This window comes from Phlebotomus papatasi, chromosome 2 (assembly GCF_024763615.1).
Source record: "Phlebotomus papatasi isolate M1 chromosome 2, Ppap_2.1, whole genome shotgun sequence".
Taxonomy (NCBI): domain Eukaryota; kingdom Metazoa; phylum Arthropoda; class Insecta; order Diptera; family Psychodidae; genus Phlebotomus; species Phlebotomus papatasi.
The window spans coordinates 43,039,947-43,063,132 of NC_077223.1; the positions used below are offsets into that span (position 1 = coordinate 43,039,947).

The window sequence follows — 23,186 nt, forward strand, 5'->3', positions numbered from 1 at the left end:
TAAGTAATTGCAAGATGCATATTGATAATCGCCGTACCCTACCCCTACCCCCATATATCGTCGGTTGCGTCTACCTCTGTCGTATCTACATTTCTTTTATGTCAGCATTTCTCGCAAGAGGGGACGTCTGAATTGTAGCTTGCACCAAATGCAGATACAAAACAAATGTAGATACGACAGAGGTAGACGCAACCGACGATATGTCTTATTTAGGGTGTTTTGTTTTAACACAACTTCACAAACCGTTCAGAATTTACCAGTGTATGTTCTTTTTCTTATTTGAAACGGACCAAACGAACCAAACGCTCAGAACAAGCGCCTGGCAAGTTGGTCAGCTCACAGTGCTGCAAGGAAAAAAATTTATTTAAACAAAAATTTAGTATATTTATCCCTCCATATGGAAAGGTATCTTATAATACGGAAAAACTTCTCACTTTTTAAATATTTAGCATAACGATCACGAGTGTAGAAAAATTCCCATACACATTTGTATGTGAAAGTAAGAAATTGGCTTCAACTTTGAAGGCCACTCGCCGGGGACTAGGCTCAGAAATATCGACTTCGAGTTTTCGGTTAACCCTCCACTGCATCAAGATACTGTTCTTTTTCTCCATTCTTTATCGTTTTCCTTTAAAAAAAAAAACTTGATTCAGATATGCTTATTATTATTTGAGGTTATTTGAGGTTCACTTCATGAAGTTAGAACTTCTGAATTTTGCCCATTTATACTCCTATATTTCTTTCATGAAGAATAACATTTCACACAGTTACACTTCCATGCTCATTTATCAAAAAATATTATACCTTTTTTATGCACATCATTTTGGTCTTTCCAACTCTCACGTTTCGTTCTTGTGATTGTTTTAAATTATGTCATTTTTATTCAATTTATATGAGTTGGTTTTCTTGGTTTTTTTGGTCTATCTTTAGAGGATATTTATGAATGAAACTTCTTCAGGGCGGAACATTTTCAATGCGCAAGAAAGTAAAAGTGCGGAAGAATTACCGCAGACAAAACTTTAGGTCAAGGGTGATTAAGTTTTATTGGTATGACCCTTCTCACCAATTTCACCTGCATTTTATCATCTTAAGGTGGATAGGCATCCAGGAAAGTGAAAAAATGGCTTTGGCGGTAGAAGATGTATTCAATCTAGACAGAGAATTGCGTATTTTTTCTAAAAATTATTAATTGTGCTCACGCGAGAAATGCAAATTTCACTTAGAGGCTCAATCAATTTCAAGAACAATAAATTTCTTTTATTATTTGTTCATCGTAAATCGTTAGACTCTCTCTCTATTCTTCACTTTCTTTAAAAAAGCCCATAGAGCCCAAAACACCTCTCAATCAATGGTTAGCAATACTCTCTTGTGAGTTACAGGATTGTGGTAACCCTTAGTGCCATTGGTAAGGTATACCGCGGATATATAGAGTATATTGGAATACCGGGCACTGAGCAAAAATGTCCAACTACAAATCTATTTGACTGCTCGAACTCCATAGAGATAGTAGTATAAATTCCTCAATTTTGAGTTCTAACACTGAGAAAAAAAGAGGGTGCGATTAACTTTTTTTCCTCGTAACTTTAACAATTTTAGGTGTAAAAATATATCAACATTTTTTAATGTTAATTTTGCACCTTTTTAAGGGTAAAATTAACATGAAAAAGGGTAACTTTTACCCCCGATACACCTAAAAAGGGTAATATTTACACCGATTTCGGATCAATAATGCAGGGTAAAATTAACATTTCCGGAATGTTATTTTAACTTTTTCGGATTTCTTTCACTCAGTGTACCGATTTTTGAATAATTTTACATCCCCCATTTTATTAACATTGCCTAAAAACCATGTTTTTCGGTTTTTTCAAAATTATTCAAAGCTTTTTCAATGATTTTCAGATATCTTTTAGTGGTAGTCCAGGCGAACGTTTCGTCCAAACATACCTATGAAAGGAAAATTCGCCATTATAAATTATTGAATGTCAAAGGTCAAAGGACAACCACTTTGAAGAACCCATTTTTCAACCGATTTGGTTAAATTTGAATTTTTTGGACATGTATTGAAATTTCGAACCCGGCTGCATTGGTCTTCATTGGTAATAAATCGCCTAAGCACCGATTTTTTTTTAAATTTTCAAATGCTTTTGTGATTTATGAATAAATTTGAACTCTAGAAGACCAGTAATCACCAAAAATCATGCGAAAAACTAACTCACGGTCAGCTCTACCTCATGAATTCGAGCATTCCGCAAAGCTGGGACGCTTTGCCATCTCTTTTTGTTAATGAAAACGTCAATTTATAGAGGTCTTTCGATCGAAAACTCCATATCATTAATGCCAAGGGGGAGATATAATAGGGAAATATGTACATCATTCGGCATTTCAACTTGCATTTCAACACTTTAATCTTATGTATCTGTAGGGTGGAGTAACCACTTATCGCCATGTTTAGGAAAAAGAGGGATTAATTTTATTATAACTTTTAAACTCTTATTACAAAATAACTCAAATTTGACACAAAACTACTTAGATGTATTGGCTTTTGATTCGTGAAAACAATAGCCTTAGAATTTAACGCTGGACTACTTAAAAAACTAATTTTTATTAACAATGCAAAAATAACCACTTCGTCGCCACTTTTTAAGCACTTTTCGCCAGTTTTGTAACCACTTCTCGCCACTCACTTGAAAAGGTCCAAACTCGATTATTTTAGACAATTTTATAAAAAGAATACATTCAGCATTTCTTTTTCCTCATGATCACCTTATTTTTACTCACTTTAAACGATTTTTCTTCACTTTTATTTGAGAAATCAAATTATAGGTCTATTGCAGAAAGTAAACAATGCAGATTTGACAATTGACAATCTGCGAAGTGAAGTTAGCGTCGCCTATTGAAAGGAGATGGCGACAGGTGGTAAAAACAACTCCAGAATATTACCACTTTTCGCCATGCCCCATTTTTATATAAAAATAATATAAAATGAAATATTAATTAACTTAATACAAATTTTATCTATTCCACAAGTGTAATTAAATATTCAATGGACAAATTATTGATCCAAATAGGTATTTTTTGCTTGATGAAAATTTGATTCGATGCACTTGCTAAAAATATCACTCTAAAAAATGCTCAAAATTGTAAATCCAAAACAAATAATTATTATTTTTCGACTCTATACGTAGCAGCAGTAAAAATACAAAGAAATTTATTTCACAAATGTCGAAAACTAGCGATTTTAATATAAGTAGCGAAAAGTGGGGCACTGACGAGAAGTGGTGATTCCACCCTACACCATTTCTAACCATAATATCTCCCCCTTGTACACCGAGAAAAATTTGGATGGTATTTTCTACAAATCGTGTTTTTAAATTCTACTATCTCAAAAGATAGTAGAAAATACCATCCTCCATAGAAACTTTCCTTTAGAATCTACCATCTTGACATTTTAAAATTTACTATCCTATGGATAGTAAATTCTAACAGCCGGATGGTAAAATTTACTATCCTCATTTAGATTTTACCTTGACCTCTCTTAGATTCTAATATCCGGGAAGTAAATTTTACTGGCCGCATATTAGATGTTAAAATTTAACTGGAAGACAGTAAATTTTAACGGAGGATAGTAATTTGGATTGAAATTACCATCCAAGCCAGTAAAATTTGCCATCCTGCTGTTAGAATGTCATTTTGGAATATCGTGTGTGCCGATGCAACGGTTCCCGATATGCTTTGAATACATTATAGGAATTCGTGGCGCAGCTGGAAGATGCTGGACTGTCATCACAAAGGTCGCGTGTTCAAATCTCGGCGCAGTCGTCAATTTTCACGCACCAAAATGGCTTGAAATACAGAGAATATCATCCAAGAAGGGCCCCAAGCCCTCAAACAATGGCCAAAAAGCAATGAAAATAAGGAAAAATAAATTTTTCCGACATTTTTCATTCTAATATCCGGCTAGTAAAATTTACTATCCTGCCAGTAAAATTTACCATCCGGCTAGTAAAATCTAACATCCGGGGATATTAGAATTTACCATCCGGCTATTAGAATTTACTATCCATGCAATAGATTCTACAATTTTTGACAGTCCAATTTAATATCACGTTTGCTGGGTGACTTTTTTACTATCCGGCCATTAGAATTTTGTATGGAGGATGGTAAATTTTACCATCCACATTTTTCTCGGTGTACAATTCCATAGTACTTTATTGACACATTTTTATCAGAGTGTATTTAAAATAGATTTTAATTAAAGCCTTCCTTATCCTTATTATTTTGCATTTCCATAAAAAAAATAATTTTCGTTTGCACTTAAGTTTCTGATTTTGCGATTAACCTTTATGATCTTGTCTGCATGATCATTGTGGAGGTCTCATCGATAATTTTTATTATAAGATTTTCTGCTAAATTTCCTGGCAATTTTGCGTGAAATTTATTAAACCTAGAGGTAAATGTTTATAATGCGAGAAATGCGGAAAATATTGGCAAAGCACGAAGTGCATGAACTCTGCAAACATTTGACTTCTTTGCGAAATTTCCCTTCTTTTGGACCAGAGATGAGGCACAAAAGGTACCTCCTGATCGGATGATTAACAGCGGGCAATTAGCGATTGCCGCGTGATGTCTTAATAGATGCACTGGCAGAAGGAGGCATGGATTGCGCTGGTCTTGTTTCTGCGAATGGTCGTGCAGAAAAAAAGTGCCGCGTGTGAAATTCACATGATGAAGATGAAATTTATTTGACTCATTTTCACACACTCCATTTCAATTGTTGATGTTGCACAAAAAAAAAGAACGCGATAGCCAATATTGACTTGGGGCTTTAACACTTTTGCTCTCGACACTCTTCCAACTTCCAAGCAGTGGACCTAACTTTAAAGTCAGGATGGTAAAAATTTGGGTCAGTGGAACGATGAATGGTATTATATTGGTTCTGGAGATGAAAGATTTTACAATCATTCCTTTCTAAAGTTCTAGTGACTGATCTTAACAGTTTACGCACTTTGGTGGTTTTGCAACAGGTACTTGTGTGATGATCTTCGATACATCTGTTACAATTGCATTCATGGCAACATTTATCAAAATGAAAGCTAAATTGTTGGCATATGAAGCATTCCGTTTCCCTTATAAAAAGTGCAATTAACACCATTAACACATATTTCCGTTATTATTAATAGTATCAGGATGTTAAATGTAATCATGTTTATATGTTACATTGTTTTTGTATCCCGTGTTGGAAGAATCTGCTAAGTCAGTTTGTAGACCGCTCAGGAGAGCCTTCCCCTTTATGTTAAGAAAATATCTTTTCCTTAACATTTAGTTGTTTACACCGAGCGGGACTCGAACTCATAAATGTGAGAGTTGCGTCACGGATCTCATCCGCCCAAGACCTACTGGTCTTGCATATTGCACCACTGAGATCCCCATTTGCAGATTTTACAAGATCTTTAGAAGACATAATTCTAAGAAATTTCACGTCAATTACATGAATTTATACTAGTAATATTCGTCAGATGTTACAGCGTTATACAACTTTAATTAGTTTAAAATGTTTTTCATTTTTATTTATTTTTTATTTCTAAAATAATTATGCATTTTTTGTCTTTCACAAAACCTTGTTAGATGATGTTTGGTACATTTAATGCAACCAACCAGTCTAATTACATTTATTTCAGATAGTTAACAGTCAAGACTCAAGACAGTTAATAATATGATTACTATCTTTATTTTTAAAGAAAAATATTACTATTTCTTAAGACTTAAGTATAGTGACGTCCTGTGAAAAAAGTCAAAGGTATCTGGTCACTCGTTACAACCCAGGTGTCCAAGTAATAAGTCAAAAATTCCGCACAAAATTCACTTCTCTGTCTCCAACATTCTTTGGCCACTGTTCATTCTTTTTTTTCCATCGCTCTCAGCCTCCGTTCTTGCCGGTTAAAGCAATCAAAGAAGATTTAATCAAGGCGACTTTTTGCTGTAGTTGATCTACATGGAAATTTGTCGCGCAAGAAGTAGTTAATCAAGGACAATTAATCGAGTGTGATGGGGTCAAAGAAGGTGGTTCGCTCACGCGTGACAATCACGGATGTTACCGGGGATTTTTGCAGAGAAGGAACGTTACCATGTTCGCCGGTTTAGCGATACGATCTCTGACGCGTCTTCGTGGATTCCCTCCCTACTCTTCAAAAACTCTGCAGCTAGATCACCAGGTGATCGGTGAGCTAGTGTGCGACACGCAGAGAGTGAAACATCCAAAAGAAACTAAAAAAAAAGAAGTCAGATTTGAAACTTTGAGGCACTCATGGTGTTGATTTTGAATTTAGTTGGGAACTGTCGATCGTCGTGGTAACTTTCGATTTTTGCCTCCGTCGCGAAAAGTATTTGGTGTTTGAAATTTCTCATAAGCAGACTTTTGGGCCAGATTGTGGTAGCCCCGAGGGCTCAATTGTGCACCTTTCAGGAGGCCAGTCCTCTTTGACTCGATCGGGAAATCGGTCACCAAAAGTGTCTTAAGTTGTGTCTTGAATTTTGAGACTTGTTTCGCAGTGATTCACGTGAAGGTGAAAAGTAAAAGTTTTTTTCTGGCTTTGTCGTCTCTTCTTCACTAAAAACATTTCTTCGTCCACGAAATTCAAACAAAAAGACGCGACAAGCATGCAAAATCTTCTGATCAACAATACAATTTGAAAAGAGATTTTGAGAGCCAATTTTTGTGGGCGACAAATGGTTTCACCTTTTTTCGCGCCAAAAAAAAGACCACCACAATATTTCTTAGATTGACATCCACGGATGACCACAAAAAAAAGAGCCATCATACAGTGACTTAATGAGCCCCTGTCCATTTACCTTTAATGAGATTGCGGATGCGCAAAAAAAGGTGAACGCGACATTCGCAGCGGGGGGTTTCTCGAGCAATTGTCGCGGAATTTCATTGATCAAGGATTAATTGCCTGTCAACATAAGTATCAAGGTTTCATATCAATTGGCTCATTTAATCAATAAGAGACAATTAGACTTGTGCCGGATATTTTGTGGGCGAGCTACTAGAAAAAGTGGGATAGTGAGAAAAAAAGAGAAGTGTTAAAATAAGCTAACAATGTGAATTGTGGAAATTTTATCGATTAATTCGGCTTATGGCTTCTTGATTATTGATTCCTCGATCGCGTCTTTCAATTTTATTTGTTTTTGATTGCGTGCACTCAGAAAAATTGAAGTTTTTAGAAAAGTTCTTATACATCATTACTCAACGAATTATTTTCACGCTATCAATTTTGAAATAGTTCTTTTTTTAACTAGGGAGATAGAGTCTCATATAATAAATAATAAAGACTTATTTAATAACATTATGTGTAGTGATTGGGATATATAATTATTGATAATAAAATCAGGCACATAATGCATTTTTTGGCTTGAAAAATATTGTTAGCTACGTCTCATTTGATTAAAAAAACTCTGACGTGTAGTGTGAAACTTGCAAAAACAGTTTTAAAAATTACCACAATTTTTGTTCCAATTGACAGAATTTGATGATAGATGGTAAAAATGAAAGGTCTTGTTAAATATTACAACTCTTCAGAACATCATGACTTAGTAGAATGACTTGGTATTCCTGACGAAAAATGTAATAGCTTAAAACGAAATATCGATTTTCAGAATTTCCAAATCGAATATTCAAATGTACATATTTTTCTGTTCTCTGAAATTTTAGTATATTGTAGCTAACCTTTCCTCCGAAAGATTGAATGCCCATTACGCCTTGGCACCTAATCCGCTATAAGAATCAAGCCTGACCTAACCTAATCTATAAATCTGTCATAAACCGATTTTAGTGATTTTTTCTGCAAACTTTTTTTTATTTAATTTAGATTGAAAAAAAAACAGTGAACCCTTTAACTCTTGAGACTTGAGACTTTATAAAGGGAAGGGAGCCCATGTCTCAATCGATTGCGACAAATTTAGGTTCGCTGGAAATATTTTTGAATTCCAAAAAAATTAATGAAATGATTCCAACCGGTTTTAACCAATATGTTATATCAGTATAAAAACAGCCATGAACCGATAATTAAGCTCATTCCGTCAAAACTTTAACTGCCTATCAGTTAATCTACACTAACATTGTTGAGGTTGATGTACATATGGGACGGATGCACTCAATCGTTAGAAAGGCCTCCACCTCAGATTAAGTCGAAAATTTCATCGAAATCGCTTCACAAATACTGGAAATACGGTATGGTCAAGATATTTTCATTTATTGATAGCTCCGTTAAGGAACACTGTGAGTGTAAAGCGAGACCTATTGTTTTAACTGTGTTATAACACTTGCACATTAAAATTATAATATGATTCACATTAATTGTCGCCGGTGAGAGTCCAAATGTGTAATTTGTGTGTTTGAATCATTTTATATTCAAAATTTGATCTATTTGTTGATAAAAAGGTAAACTTGGCCCGCAAAATTTGATATAAATTGATTTATAGCATTAATGCGAAAAATTAATGCGATTTTCTCTTTAATTTTTTAATTTGAAAAATATTTATGATTTAGGTAAATTTAAACTTATTTTTGCAGTCCAAGTCCACTTCTTTATCAATAAATAGAAAAACCCCAAATATTAAGTGACTCAAAGACACAAATAACATATTTGGACGCTTAAAAGCGACAATTAATGTGAATCACATTAAAATTTTAATGTGCAAGTGTGATAACGCCGTAAAGGGCTCGATCTTAGCTTAAACAAATTACAAATTCATCGTAAAATCTCGCATAATTTTCGAAATACTTTGCATTGAATTTTCGAAAATCGATTGTTCGGTTAATCGAACGTTCGATTAAATCAGATGTAGTTAAAATGTTCAGATGAGTTGTAGCATTTAACGAGAGCTTTCCCAATCATCAATGTTTTGAAATTCTAGCAACTAAAACAGAAGTTATAGAAATTTTAAAATTAATTAAACCCAGCTGAGTTATGAGTTTGAGGTACTGAGGTGGGGGGGGGGTCTGGCATCGCCTACGTCTAGCCACCTACCGTCATGCAACCTTAGCAAAAAAACTGCTTGTCGATATTTCCTTGTGTTCTTCCTACAGAAATGGTTATACAATGTACGGAGTTAAAAAAAATGGTTGAATTGGAAAATAAGTCTTGAAAAAGACTTTAAGACTTTAAGCAGGATCACGCCGTTTTCATTTTCATAGACTCAGCTCTTCGAGATCCGGATGACAGCTGTCAAACACTCGAGAAATTAAAAATAGTCACCCTTTTCCACTATTTTCAACCACAATCATCCGGATAAGTGAAAGTTTATTAGTGTATATGAGTAAGAATTGTTCAGATATAAAATTATTGGTTTTAAAATATATTTTAAAATTCATTGTTGTGCGAAACTACCCCATCTTCCCCTATACAAGATTTTTAGATGGTAAAAAATTATAATTGGTATAATTATTATGATTTTTGAGAAATTGCATTCGTCAAAAGAAATATGTTTAAAATAGTTTTATAATGCGAATTACGTATAGCGTGTCTTGAAGATGGACTAATGTGATTCATTAAGAGACTGACACCATCAATAAATTAATTCCTATTTTTTTTAATTCAATTTGACTTATATGATCTCCCATTTCATATTAAACATGAAAATGATAAAATTCACAAAAATCCATGATCATAAAAATTAAACAGTAATAATTTAGAAAAATTTACCTCAATTGCTCTTTATTTCGGTCAATTTTCTCTGAGTGCATAATTAATTGGTAAACAGTAGCGATATTTGGGGGCTCATCGCGTCTCGTCTTTCATGTCTTGTTCCGGGAATTATGCAAGCTTTCTCACTTGAAGAAGATCCTCTCACTTTTCACTAAATCCAATGAGTCGCCTAATCCTTCTAATAATTTATTGGGCTGTTAATTAAATTAGACAGAAATACTAAATATCTTCATTGTTTGTCTCAGAAAATTCGAAGTACATTGACTTTAAGAGTGTCCAAAAAAGTCGTGGAAAAAATATGAGTATGTTTGTGGAAATATTTGGCCTGAAATTTCTCGAGACCATCGAGTGTCTTGTGGTGAGAATTGTGAGACAATGAAAGTGTAAACGGTGCCTCTTTTGTACTCACTTAAGTCCAAAAGAAGTATTTGGAGGTACAGAATTTTCAAGAACTTGGTTCTTTGACGAGCATAAGATAAACTTTTCAACACAACCGAGGATCTCATCCAAGAGTCGAATGATGCATAAGTTGCTGTGGCTTTTTGTGGTAAGAGATGGCAACTGGATATTTGGTCGACAAACACTCCCGCATCTTTCTCATCTCTCTCTCTTCCAAGATAATCAAATTAGTGAGCTCAGAGGCTCCATATCCCCACCATCATCAACATCAGCAGTACATTCCGTACCAACAGCAAAAGCCCCAACTTCAGTGCGGACTGTATGGGGCGCCACCGTGTGAATACGTCCCGGCGCCACCTGGAAATACCCCAACTTGTGCTGGTCCCGGAAAGACTTACTGCGAACATGTGGATCACTATCCTGTGTAAGTTTATTACAAAGACCATCACAGTAATTTTGAAACTCTAATCTAAAGTTTACTTTATCATTATCAGAAAGCACAGTAACGGCGTTATCACACTTGTTCATTAAAATTTTAATGTGATTCACATTAATTGTCGCTTGTGAGCGCCCAAATATGTTATTTGTGTCTTTGAGTCACTTAATATTTGGGGTTTTTCTATTTATTGATAAAGAAGTGGACTTGGCCTGCAAAAATAAGTTTAAATTTACCTAAAGCATAAATATTTTTCACATTAAAAAATTAAAGAGAAAATCGCATTAATTTTTTGCATTAATGCTATAAATCAATTTATATCAAATTTTGCGGGCCAAGTCTACCTTTTTATCAACAAATAGATCAAATTTTGAATATAAAATTATTCAAACACACAAATTACAGATTTGGACTCTCACCAGCGACAATTAATGTAAATCATATTAAAATTTTAATGTGCAAGTGTGGTAACAGAGTAAGGGAAAGTGAGACACCTTTGAATTAGGGCAGCTTTAAAATTAGACTTTTTTCTCTTACTTTTAAATGAAACTGGATCTTATCATGATATTATTTAAATTAAATTAAATTACAAAATAAAATTAAAATACATTATGATAAGGCTGAATTCCAAATGAAAGAAGCCCAATTTCAAAGCTACCCCTATACAACGGTGCCCCATTTTCCCTACTATTAAATAGGAAAAGATTATTGGTTGGTCTAAAATCAAATTTGATTAGTACCTATTTAGTCCTGAATTTAGAAAATAATGTCCCTGGCCCATCTTTTGGATCAGGAAAATTTCATGAAATCGAAATTGAAATCCCTTTTTTTCTCAAAAATTTTGTATGTCTATCCTACTTTTTCATATTCTTCTATTTAAATTTAAATTTAAAAATCACAACAAATTTAATTCAATCCAATATAATTTTGCAAGTGCGAAAAAGTGAAACAGATGTAAATGGAACTTTGAAAAAAAAGAGATGTGAATTTTGATTTCACGAAATTTTCCTGATCTGCCGCAGCCATTAGTACTGAATTTAGAACTTTATATCCCTGGCACACATTTTAGATCAGGAAAATCTCAATCCATATAATTTTTCTCAAAAGTGGTGCATATGTCAAAGGACCTTGACAGACATGAGGATCAGCCGAGAGACGCCTTAGCGTAATTATATTAGAAATAATGGTTAAAGTGCATTTCCATCATTTTCCACTAAGTCGCCTCTCGGCTTAAGTCCTAAGTGTGTCTAGGGCATAACTCTATACTCTTCTTCTTCATTTAAACATCACAATAAGTTCAATTTGAATTTTAAGCGTAAGTCTATTCCATTCGTTTGCACTCAAAATTACATTGGACTAAATTAAATTTGTTGTATTATACTCAAAAGAAGAAGAAGAGAACAAAAGAGTGGGATAGACATATACAAAAATTGTGAATTTTGATTTCATAAATTTTCCTGGTCTATAAGATGTGCCATTTAACGATTTTTGATTTTTACTTGCTATAAACAATAATCTTATCAAAATTGGTCTAAGAATGAATAAACTTGTTTGCAATGTACGAAAGAAAATTAAAAATTCAAAATATATTTTTTTCCAATATTAAAACACATGACCATTACTTTTAGCAACTGAGACTTAAATTTAGATCACACTGCTAAGTTATCATAAAACATTCTAAAATAATTTTGAGAAACTTACAATATTTGTTATTCCTTTAAGCTTTTTTGTGGGCGTGGTCTATTTCTCCAAAAATCGTATTTTGGATTTCACCTAGAACCCAGTTTATGTTTATGGCTCATCTGAATTATGTTAGAATATATTCCCTCTAACTACAGTAGTCTCTCACTCAATCGGCTCCTTTTCAATCGGGTGACAAATTTTGTTGACAATTTTCACGTTTAATTATGAAGCTAATTTGCTCAAATTCACTGTAGTTCTTCCTATTTTATCGTGATTCTTTATAATTGAGCGGTTTTTGTGGAATTTACAAAGGCTTTGACGCCCAAATCTATCGATAAACCGGATGACATTTTGCCCCATATTCCCGATTGGGAGAGAGTCTACTGTATATCATTTTAAACACAGAAAAAAAAATTAAAAAAAAAAACAAAAAATAGTTCAAAAAATTTTAAGAAAAGCACAGTGAATATTTTTTAGAACTTTGAAGACAACTTCTAAGCAAATTTGACAGTTAGAAAGACAGGACAAAAGCTTTCTATTTATGCTTCGCACAAATAATTTTTTTCAATGTGTTAGAAATGAATTTGACCCATTATAATATTATATTTTAATAGCCAGTCCAATGCCTCAAATGTTCAGTAAAGGGCTGTGAAAGCATTTCAAAATCGAAAAATTGGTAAAGAAACGGTTATTTTCGAATGTTCTTGCATGAGTTACAAATATACGAACAAACAAAAAATGTAAACACAAGAAAGAAAAAGCCATTTTCGGATATTTAACCGATTCATTGCAGATTTCAAGACCAGTTAAACTTTGATCTTCGAAAATTCAAGATGGCGATTTTTTTATGTTTGGGCGAAATGTGCGCCTGGACCACCTCCAAAACATTTTCAAAAATAAAAGAAATTGCGTAAGAGCAGTTTTCGAGAAAAACCAATAAAACATGGTTTCGGTGAGAATGGAGGGGATGGGGGGAAAATAAAAATCATAAAAATCATAATCATGTTCCTTGGGTCGACTTATGGGAGGGGGGGTCCTCCGAAGATAGGAAGTTCATATGTCTTACCGTATCAGTACTTAACAGATGAGTGAATCGTATGTATCGGTACTTAACTTCTCTAGATGGCCTCTAGATAGGTAACAAGTTTACGGACAAAGAAAGAATATTTAAGAAAAATAGGTCATCTACCAGTATACTTTACCGATTCATTGCCGATTTCGACAGATGCATTCGGGTTGGAAATTTCAAGACTTTTGCAAAAATTGCATTAATACACTATTTTTCTATTTTTTTCTATATTTACTGACCTAATAGGATTATTACTGATCGAAACAACCAAAAGGTCAGTACCCGCGAATACGTGCGGCATTGTGTCAAATACCTTTCTATTTTCTCTGCAAATTTTCATTAGATCGAGGTCATTGTATTGAGAATCACTTAGCTTAAATTAACTTAGATCTACGTGCCACCCCCTTCTATTTATCCTTCTCATTAAGCAGAACTTTCCAGGGGAGATCGAGTGGAAAAGTTGCAGAAGAGATCAAATATTGCGCGATTTGAGGCTTTGTCAAATGCTTTGCCGGTCAAGTGGGACTTTCCCAGATCTAAAAGACATCATAAAGTCTCAAAGTCTCAATCAATGGCTGTTGCTTTTTTTTATGGTGGTTCTCCTCGGAAAGCCAAAAGAAAATCCAACAATGCGTGCGAATTAGTAAATTCAACATGATCTTCTCCATCGACTTTTTTTTCATTCACTTCTTCTAACATCACAAAATCGTCTCAAGCAGCCACCTTAAAAGAGAATTACATAATGGAAAGTGATGCTAATATTTTTCATTTCTCTCTCATCTTTTTGTTCTTCATCTCCATCATTTTGCTCAATCTCACCTCTTTTCCCACCGAAATATGCGAAATTTAATAGAATGTTGCATTAGTGACTGTTTTAACATTGCGCACATCTCAATTGTGCGGGCTCAATTAAAGCTTCTGAAGTGGCTTGGGATGCCACTTTGCCAACCGATGATCAATTGATTTAGAAATGCCGCGAATTTTCGTGCTCTGTTTCTCCTTCTGCAATTTTCACGACCTTCTTTCCATATCTCTTTTTTTTCTTTAGTCAAACAATAACATATTGCGACTTTGTAACCCTTTTAGTGTTATTGCTGGAAAATTCATTAGAATTAAATGAAAAGGTTTATAATAAAAATCAGTCTATATGGTTTATAAAGTTGCCAATCTCAATGTGGAGCACTATTGAAATGTATTATTTCAAACTTATCGATTTTTTTTGTAAAGGAACTTGCGTGACTGTGCAAGCGTGATAACACCTATAATTTTTAAATTAATTTTTTTACAATTTTTTTTTCAGAAGTTTGTTGTTCGGAACTTTGAAAAGTCATCTTTGTTTTCTCTAAAATAATTCTTAAAATATTTAATAATTGACTAAAAGTCTAGAGATTGCTTTGAGTAATATATCGGACACTTTTATTGTAATATCGTCCACACTGTATGAATTATCCTGTAAGTTTTTGCCCTGCCGAAGCTCATCCAAAGTTTTAGTCATTGTCATTGTCTTTACAAAAATTGAAAGAGAAAATAATTTTGTTGAATGTGAAGAAACAAAAATCTAAGTGGACGATATTAGAGACATAAACTGACTTGTGAATGGCGAAACGCTGTAAAAATATCTATTATCACTATGGTCACACGATAAAAGCAATCCATTTACCAAATTTAACTAGAAATCTACAGAATTAAATTATAGTAAACACAAAATTAAGACAATAATTCTTTATTTAAGAATATTATTTAAAGCCAGTGATAAGTCTAGATCAGCTTATAGAAGTGTGATTTCTTCATTGCAAATTTGGATTGTGGCAAACTCGAACGATATTTATACATAAATAATGCAAATTTAGTTTAAACTTAAACCGTATGTAACATATTATCGTTATTAATGGGGAAAATTGGATGAGAAATGCATAAAAGTATCTGAAAATCTTTAAAATAGGTTATCTCGGAAACTATGAGAGATAGAGGCCTCAAATTTTACATCCATTTAGAGCCTCTTTCAGGCTTGATATGTGGAAAATTTCACTTGAAAATGAAAAAAATTGGAAGAAAAATGCATAAAATTGTGTAAAAAAACTTTAAAATCGATTTTCTCAGAAACTATGAGAGATCAAGGCCTCCAACTTGACATCACACTAGAGTTTCGTTTAGGCTTAACAAGTGCAAAATCCGCGAAATTTTTCACGACCCGCGAAAATTCGCGAAAAATTTGGCGGCCCGCGAAAATTCGCGAAATTGCAATCTTCAACTTGAAATATCTCGAGAAATCATGGAGCAATCTCGATCTAGATAAGCTTATAGAATTGGGATTCCTTCATTGCAAATTTGGATTGTGGCAAGCTCGAACGATATTTAGGGGAAAGTGCCCATGCTTGATACTGCAAAATGATGTCCAATGTTTGTGATTATTTTATGATTAACACACAAACAGAAGCGATTCTTCCACTATGACAAAAAAATGTCTCACTTATTAGGTTCATAATCCAACCTCAAATAGTTCCTGGAAATCCTTAGATTTTCTTCAAGAAGAAAATGAAAATTCAGGAGCGATTTTTATACAAGTTGGGTCCGGGGTCTCCCTGTGTAATGATTGATTCGACAACTCGGAGGCCCATTTTCACTGTAAAAATTTCACCGGATACAAAAAATTGAACATCAATATCTAGACGGAACTCTAATCTATCTGCCTAAATAGTTTGTAAGACTGGTTATTAGTTTTAAAATCACTTTTATGTAATTTTTCTAAGCCATGTTTTTATGAAATTAGGGCGCTAGCGAAAACCATTTTTTCACTTTGAGTCCATGAAAATGTCATTCTGCAACCTTAAAATTCAGGCAACAGGGTTGAAGGCTATGTCAATTCTCGATAAAATTGGAGGTTTACAATTTGCGTAATTATAAAATAATCACATTTAATGATAGAGTTGCCACATTAAGATTATCATTCATGGACCCTTCTTAAAATATAGGATGGACACAGATAGAATTTATGAAATTGTCACCTACCACAAAAACAGTGTCCACCAATTAAAAATATTTTTACATAAATATTAGTACTGATGAACCCTCTATGTGCCTATGATAGTAGTTTTCCTGAACAGCGACATTAATTAAGAAATAATTATGAAATATCATGTATCGAAATTACGGTTTTGAACCCATTTTTGAATTGTGCATCCTGAAACTAGGAAAAAAGAGCTGGGATCCTAATTTTTTTTTAGGAAATGTGAGGCTTAGCACCAGCTATTGAAATATTATATATTGCTTTGGGTCATAACTATTGATTAACATAGGAAAAAAATAGTTTTTATTAAGCTTGGGTCGTATCAAGCATGGGCACTTTCGAAAGATGTCTAACAGCAATTAATGTGAATAATCATACAATTTTTATGTAGGAGTAGGAACTGTGTGATATCAAGGTTTTGTATTAATATATAAAATTATCTTAAAAATTACATTTCCTGACATCATGAAACTGTCCCACCTTCCCCTATTTAATTTAAATTTGTATTACGGGAAAATGTGTAATTTTCCCAAGATGTCGAATCATCTTCTGGCCAAAAATCAACTCAAGAGTGACCTTGAGGTGAGCGGTGAAAAGCAAGCAAAAGCCGGTTTTTCATTTCTTTCTCTGCTTCCACTATTTTGCTTCTTTGCAAACTCAAGTAAAGTTGTCCATCTACTTCTTAAACATCACCAATCAATATCAATCAATCAATTAATAGTTTTTTGCCCCATGTGTGTAATTGTAAAACAAATAAGGTAACTTTTTTATTTAATTAAATTGCTTTAATTTTGTTTTGTATTTATTTATTATGAAATTTACCGGTCATTAACGTTCCATGCTTTGTTTGCAAAGCTTTAAATTTTAAAAGTAATTAAATTAGATCCATACATTTTGAAATTACATAATTTTTTTCACAGCCAAGTCATTAAGACTCTGATCGACAAATGGGGCTACGACATCAATCCCCATCTCGTGGATGAGACTGGGGATGAATTTCATGATCGAACAGCTACTCCTCATCCTACTTATGGACCACCAACTCCGACGTATGGGCCCCCATCGCCAACTTACGGTGTACCTGGTACACCGCCAGTTCCTGCTTCATATCAACCGCCTCCGCCACCCCCGGACACTTCAACGCCGGCTCCAGTGTTCAACGCAAATCTTGTGGCCCCGACGAACAATTATGTACCTTTCGGACGGACAAATACAGCTGGTGGTTATTCAAACGACGGAGGATACAATTACAATCCTCCAAGGACTTCATTTACCGGCAATAAGCCTCAACAGCAAGAGTTCTTTACTCCCTTAACTGGCATCAACAGGGATCAATTTAATGGATTGGGTGAGATTTTTTTTCTTAATTAAATTCATTTGTCTCTCTGTGAATGCTCTACACTACAGTCTACATTGTCCTTTTCGTAGTCATACTTACTTCTCCTAAGCCCAGGACGTAATTTTTTTTCTAGATTAATATGGAAAAATTATTCTAGAGATAATGAAAAAAAATCCATGAATTGATCTCTGAGCTTGACGAACATTAGGGTACAAAAGATTAATTATTGCGAACAGAATCTTGTCCTGATCTTTGAGATCTTCAATGTTTCATGGGCAAAGAGAAAAGAAAGAACTTCACTCTAGAACACTTCTTTGTTGTATTTTTCTTTTAACAATCTGAAACAGTGAGGAAATCTAAAAGTTCAGGACTAAATTCGGTTCATAATTAGCCTATGGTACCCTAATCTTTTGTACTAACACAGTGCAAAAAATTTAATCTAATTCAGGAACTACAAATGGAAAAAATGGCAACAGTCTCAATGGAAATGGATTTAATGGACAACCGATCAATGTAATATTCACAGAAGCACTTAGAGCACCTCCAGCTCCACAGGACAACAATTTTCTTTCACAACGATCAGGAAATCAGCAGACATTTGCTTCCCAACAACAGGTTCCTTTCAATGTTCCTGCAAATCCTACCCAAGTTTCTCCCTCTCAAACCACCTTCACGAACCCACCTCCTGCTTCTGGAATCAATCAGAACTACTACAGTACTTTCAATCAACCGACCGTCAATCAACAAGCTAGATCACAGCCTCAGACAACCAACTACAATCCCGCAGATTGGTTCAGAAGATATGGAAGGAGTGTTACTGAAGTTGAAGAAAAGCCAAAACCTGTAGTGAGAACAGAAATCCTGCGACAGGAAATCCGGAGTTTCAACGAAAGTCTAGTGAGAGTTAAGAGACAACCCTTGGAAAGTCTCTTGTTGGATGAGAGTAAGCTTCCAGAAAATGCGGGCTTGAGAAATAAAAGACAATCATTTGACCAGGAAGCTCTCTGTCAAGTGCGGACACAGTTCATCCAGCCTCAGGCAGCCCTCAATAACAAAGGTAAGGTTTATTGAGTGTAAATTGTTTTTTTTAAAGAATTTTATATGATTTTTGCACTTACTGATTAACGCCCAAAATAAGTTTGAGTTCAAGCCCACCAAGACCCATATACGGGCTTCAGACCTAAGGGCTTTGACAGACATGAGGATTAGCCGACAGACGGCTTAGCGTAATTATATTAGAAATGATGGTTAAACTACATTTCTATCATTTTCCACTAAGTCGTCTCTCGGCTTAAGTCGTAAGTGTGTCTAGGGCATAAGGCTTAGTCATATGGCTTAACTTCTCTAATATCTTATCAGTCAAGATCTTTTGGAAAATTTTGACTTAGAACTGGATTATTAGGGCAAATGACCTATTACATTTTGAAAAAAAAATCAATAAAACCGGTTGCTGTTTAAGGTTTTGAGACCCTCGGGAATTGGGCTAAGCCTCTAGTCTGAAGACGGTCATACAATGCTACATAAAATTAAAGTTTAATATTCCACATTTCACAAGGAAGTTCGAAAGTATTATTCAAACAAACTAGCACCAGAAATTTAATCTCATATTTAGTTTAAAAATCTCCGCCCATTGCAAATAAGACCACGCCCCTTATCGGATTTGCATAGAAGTCAAAGAAAATTAGATGACTGTATTTTTTTTGCATGACTTCTAAATGAAAAGTGAGTCTAGTTATCAAAATATTTACAAAGTAAATTTACAATAATTAACACTTGTAGAAGAATATAATTAGGATCCTTTCAAAAGAATAAAATGGTTCAAGAGGATACTTTTGATCAAAGCATTTGGATGATTTTATCCTGGTTTATTTAAATTTAAAGTATCACTTCAGCAATCAAAGTAAAGACATCCGAAAAGTGATACTTTCAAAGCCTCCTCAATTTCATCTGTTCAAATGGATTGACATTTAAGTGTATACTTCGGGAGAGAAAGCCACAACGAATTAACTAAATAAAACACTCTACCAAAAGAAAGGTCAGTTACGTATTACGTCCTATATGCAAAATTGGGGAAAATGTGACTAAAATTATGGGAAAAACCGAAGAAACCTTTTACGGACCTAAAACTCTCTCTAATTTGGACAACAGAAAAAATAGATTGATTTTGTGGAATATTTAAGGTGAAGAAGTAAAGCGATTTTGAGCCGATTGAGTAATATTCATACTCAACGGTTATCAGATGGACACACAAAGGAAAATCCTCGACTGTTCTCCTTTCACAAATCGAAAATTCATATCATCGGGTCAGGCACGCTATGGCAGAACCGTAATTTTGGATACGGTTTGTTCTTGCAGTAGCGATTGCATCTAGATGGACTACAACGATTCATCCTGTTGTCATCTCTCTAATCAAGTTTTTGAAAAGGAAGGAAACAGCAATTGATTGCAATTGCTTGAGCAATTTGATTTAATGGTAAAATGCCTGCTCTATTATGCAAGAGTCCTAGGTTTGAATTATTTTTAGATCGCTAAAAATTTTCCATAATGAAAAATGTTCTTATTCTTATCACATTCTGAGTGATAAGATCAGAGTGATTTTTCGTGCTTTGACTTTGAAGGCATTATTCCAAAGAACCAAGAAATTGTTTTAGAATTTTATATGGGCAATAGTATTCCCACAGATATTAACTTCAATGAAAGGATTCTATTGAACTTAGGAAATAAATAGGCTTTCTTGGAGAAGGAAAAATATTTAATCTATCATTCTATTCCTAAAAACCCCGATCCGGGGTACCGTGGGACAAGAAAGGGGATGTTAGGGACATGCTGTTTTTGAGAAAATTCGGTATGTCCAACTAAGGAGCTACAGCCCTGCTTTACGTAATATCTAAGGAACTATCTTATCCGTGGAGAACTTCCTTAAATCAATGAAAAAGTCACCTTGTCCCACACTACCCCTGTCCCAAACCTCCCCGGTCTCCCCTACTTGATAATTTTACTGCCTTAATCCTTAAAGTAGGACACCATCGTTATAAAATCAATTTTTTTTTTGAATAGGAACTTATTTTGTCATTTTAATAGTCCCAATAGTTTAATTTAAAAATTGTTGAATTTTAATTTCATTTCGTTTATTTTAGTTTTTTTTGCCTTTTTAGACATATTTGTAATGTTTTTTCCTGTACTCAGGATCCTCCCTAATGCGAGATAATTGCATCTGATGCTCGGATCCTCACGGTATCTTATTATGCTTGTACATATTTGATGTTCTATATGACATCTGCACAATAAAAAGCATCTCGACTGAAGTATATGTCTTAAATGGAAATTCAATCATTTTTACACAACTTTTGTAAAAAAAATTCAACTTTTGTCTGAAAATTCAACAACTTTTGTTTTAAAATTCAACAACTTTAGTTGAAATACACAAAGCTTCTCACTATAATAGTGTGAAAAATTATGATCAAACTATAATAATGTTAATTTTTAGAATTTTTCAATAGTTTTAAATTACAAAACATTGTTGAAAATTTTTTTATGACTAGAATAGTGAGAAATTTTGCACAGATAGCAATTAAATAATTAATTTGTCCGGTTTCACACTATTATAGTGTTAAAATTTTACACATTTTCAAATTAAACAACGTTGTTGAAAATTTTTCAACCACGATAATGGTAATTTTCAATCACGTGACAACAAATTACCAAAATGTTGTGTATTTTTTAAACATTTTTAAATTAAACAACTAAAATGGTCGATTTTGCACTATTACAGTAGTAAAATTTTACACATTTTATCAGTGTGTAGTTTTTATTTTTGGGACATCGGTGTCCCATTCGTCCTTAAAGGGTTTAAAAGTTCTAAACTGATACTGTTCAAATTTTAATTTTTGCTGATCAAATTTATATTTTTACTGCTGGTTTACACAGTGAAAACGGAATACCACTTGTAAGAATGCCTCTCTCTTTCTCTATACGATGTTATTTTCATACAGGTCTTAAGGGGGTGTGGCTTATATTCATTCAGATTTGCGATTCTTTAATACCACTCTCATATTTAAATTGATGAAAGTTGCTCATTCCTGAATTGCTATTGTAACCTAATCCGATTATAAAAATTGAAGAATCAAAAGGGTGACTTTTTTAGTACTGTCTTCCAAAGAGGGCGTGACCTGACCAAATATCATTTTTGGGCCGAGCTTAAAAAATATATGAAGATACCTTCCTGCATAATTCTTAAATCACGATAGAATTGTATTCTCGGTCTTTTGTGGATAATTTTGAGTCAAGAAACACGGTATAGACCTTTTTAAAAACTTCTCTATTTTCTCCTGCTACGACGTTTCGGAGATTGGTTGTCTCCTTCCTCAGGTATGGGTAGGTATGGGGAAGCTCTTATCAGGTTTCTGGGGAATCACTTGAACAATTACATACACTTGGACTTCATAAAACACATTCTGGGACGATGTCACCATTTGGACGGTTTGACGCAGAATACGTTTCTGCGCAGAATACCAATCTCCGAAACGTCGTAGCAGGAGGAAATAAAGAAGTTTTTAAAAAGGTCTATATCGTGTTTCTTGACTCAAAATAAATCACCATATTTCTATAGGAGAATCTAAAATCGTATTTTTTTTTAATTTCAGGCAACTGGATGTTTGTAGTGAATCAAGTAGAAACTGCTAGGCAGTTGGTTAAAACAGAAACTTGCGCGTAAGTTTTTTTTATAATTACAGTAGACTCTTCTCAATCGGGCATATGGGGCAAAATGTCATCCAAATTATCGAGAGATTTTGGCATCAAAATCATTGTAAATTACACAAAAAACGCTCAAATATAAAGAATCACGATAAAACAAGAGGAACTACAGCGAATTTGAACAAATTTGCTTTAAAATTAAACGTCAAAATTGTTAACAAAATTTTGAGCCCGATTGAAAAGGAGCCGATTGAGCGAGAGTCTACTGTGCTTTATGTCTAAAAGCATCTACTGGAAATATTCACATCTATTTTTTCAGTTCTACTGTCTGCTCGAATCTATGCCAAATTCCGCCTGGTTATAATTCTCGCTGTGAACAGAAATATGTTCAGAAACGCCTTGTTGCTTTGGATGCAAATGGTCAGAGACTCTACACTGACACCTTTTGGTTTCCCTCATGCTGCGTCTGCACCATCGCTCCTCAATAAAATGCCGCCACCAGGAAACCCGTCCACAATGTCATCAACGAATTTATGTTAATAAGGACAAAAAAAAAAGACCTGTTGAACTGATTTGAACCTGAAGATCATGAAGAAAAGTGCTAAAGAAAATTCTCCAAGAGAGCTGAAGTTACTGCCAAGATAAATCACTAATTTAATTGCTTATTTAAGAATGCGACAATTTTTTTTCGACAAAAAAAAGCCCGTAGATACTCTTAAGATTATCCACAAGTAGATTTTTTTTGTTATTAGGTGAAAACAAGATTTATTAATATTGAGATTATGTGTAAAAATTGTGAATGTAAATGAAAATGTTGTCTGTTTAGAAGAATACTTAGATATTATTTTTTT

The 23,186-nt window shown here is 34.0% G+C and overlaps 2 protein-coding genes across 4 annotated transcripts in view; one reads left to right on the top strand and one right to left on the bottom strand.

Annotated features, from left to right (window-relative positions):
* The window catches only part of LOC129801176 (40S ribosomal protein S12), a 422,333-nt gene extending 422,033 nt beyond the window's left edge, over positions 1–300 (bottom strand). Inside the window, exon 1 of the mRNA XM_055845960.1 lies at positions 291–300. The gene's annotated coding sequence lies outside the window, so the exon portion shown is untranslated. The remainder of the gene's footprint in view (positions 1–290) is intronic.
* A 6,024-nt stretch (positions 301–6,324) lies between these two features.
* Positions 6,325–23,166, top strand: LOC129801182 (protein spaetzle 5). Of its 3 annotated transcripts, none has more exons than XM_055845969.1 (7): positions 6,325–6,973; positions 9,953–10,254; positions 10,325–10,530; positions 17,222–17,649; positions 18,089–18,697; positions 22,284–22,350; positions 22,655–23,166. In XM_055845969.1, exons 2-7 carry the CDS (start codon positions 10,225–10,227, stop codon positions 22,821–22,823), a joined length of 1,509 nt encoding a protein of 502 aa, XP_055701944.1. In that variant the 5' UTR covers positions 6,325–6,973; positions 9,953–10,224; the 3' UTR covers positions 22,824–23,166. The 3 variants fall into 3 exon arrangements, with proteins under 3 accessions (XP_055701944.1, XP_055701943.1, XP_055701940.1); XM_055845968.1 differs by having other exon boundaries at positions 6,325–6,563; XM_055845965.1 differs by lacking the exon at positions 6,325–6,973 and having other exon boundaries at positions 9,761–10,254.
* Positions 23,167–23,186: the final 20 nt, after the last annotated feature.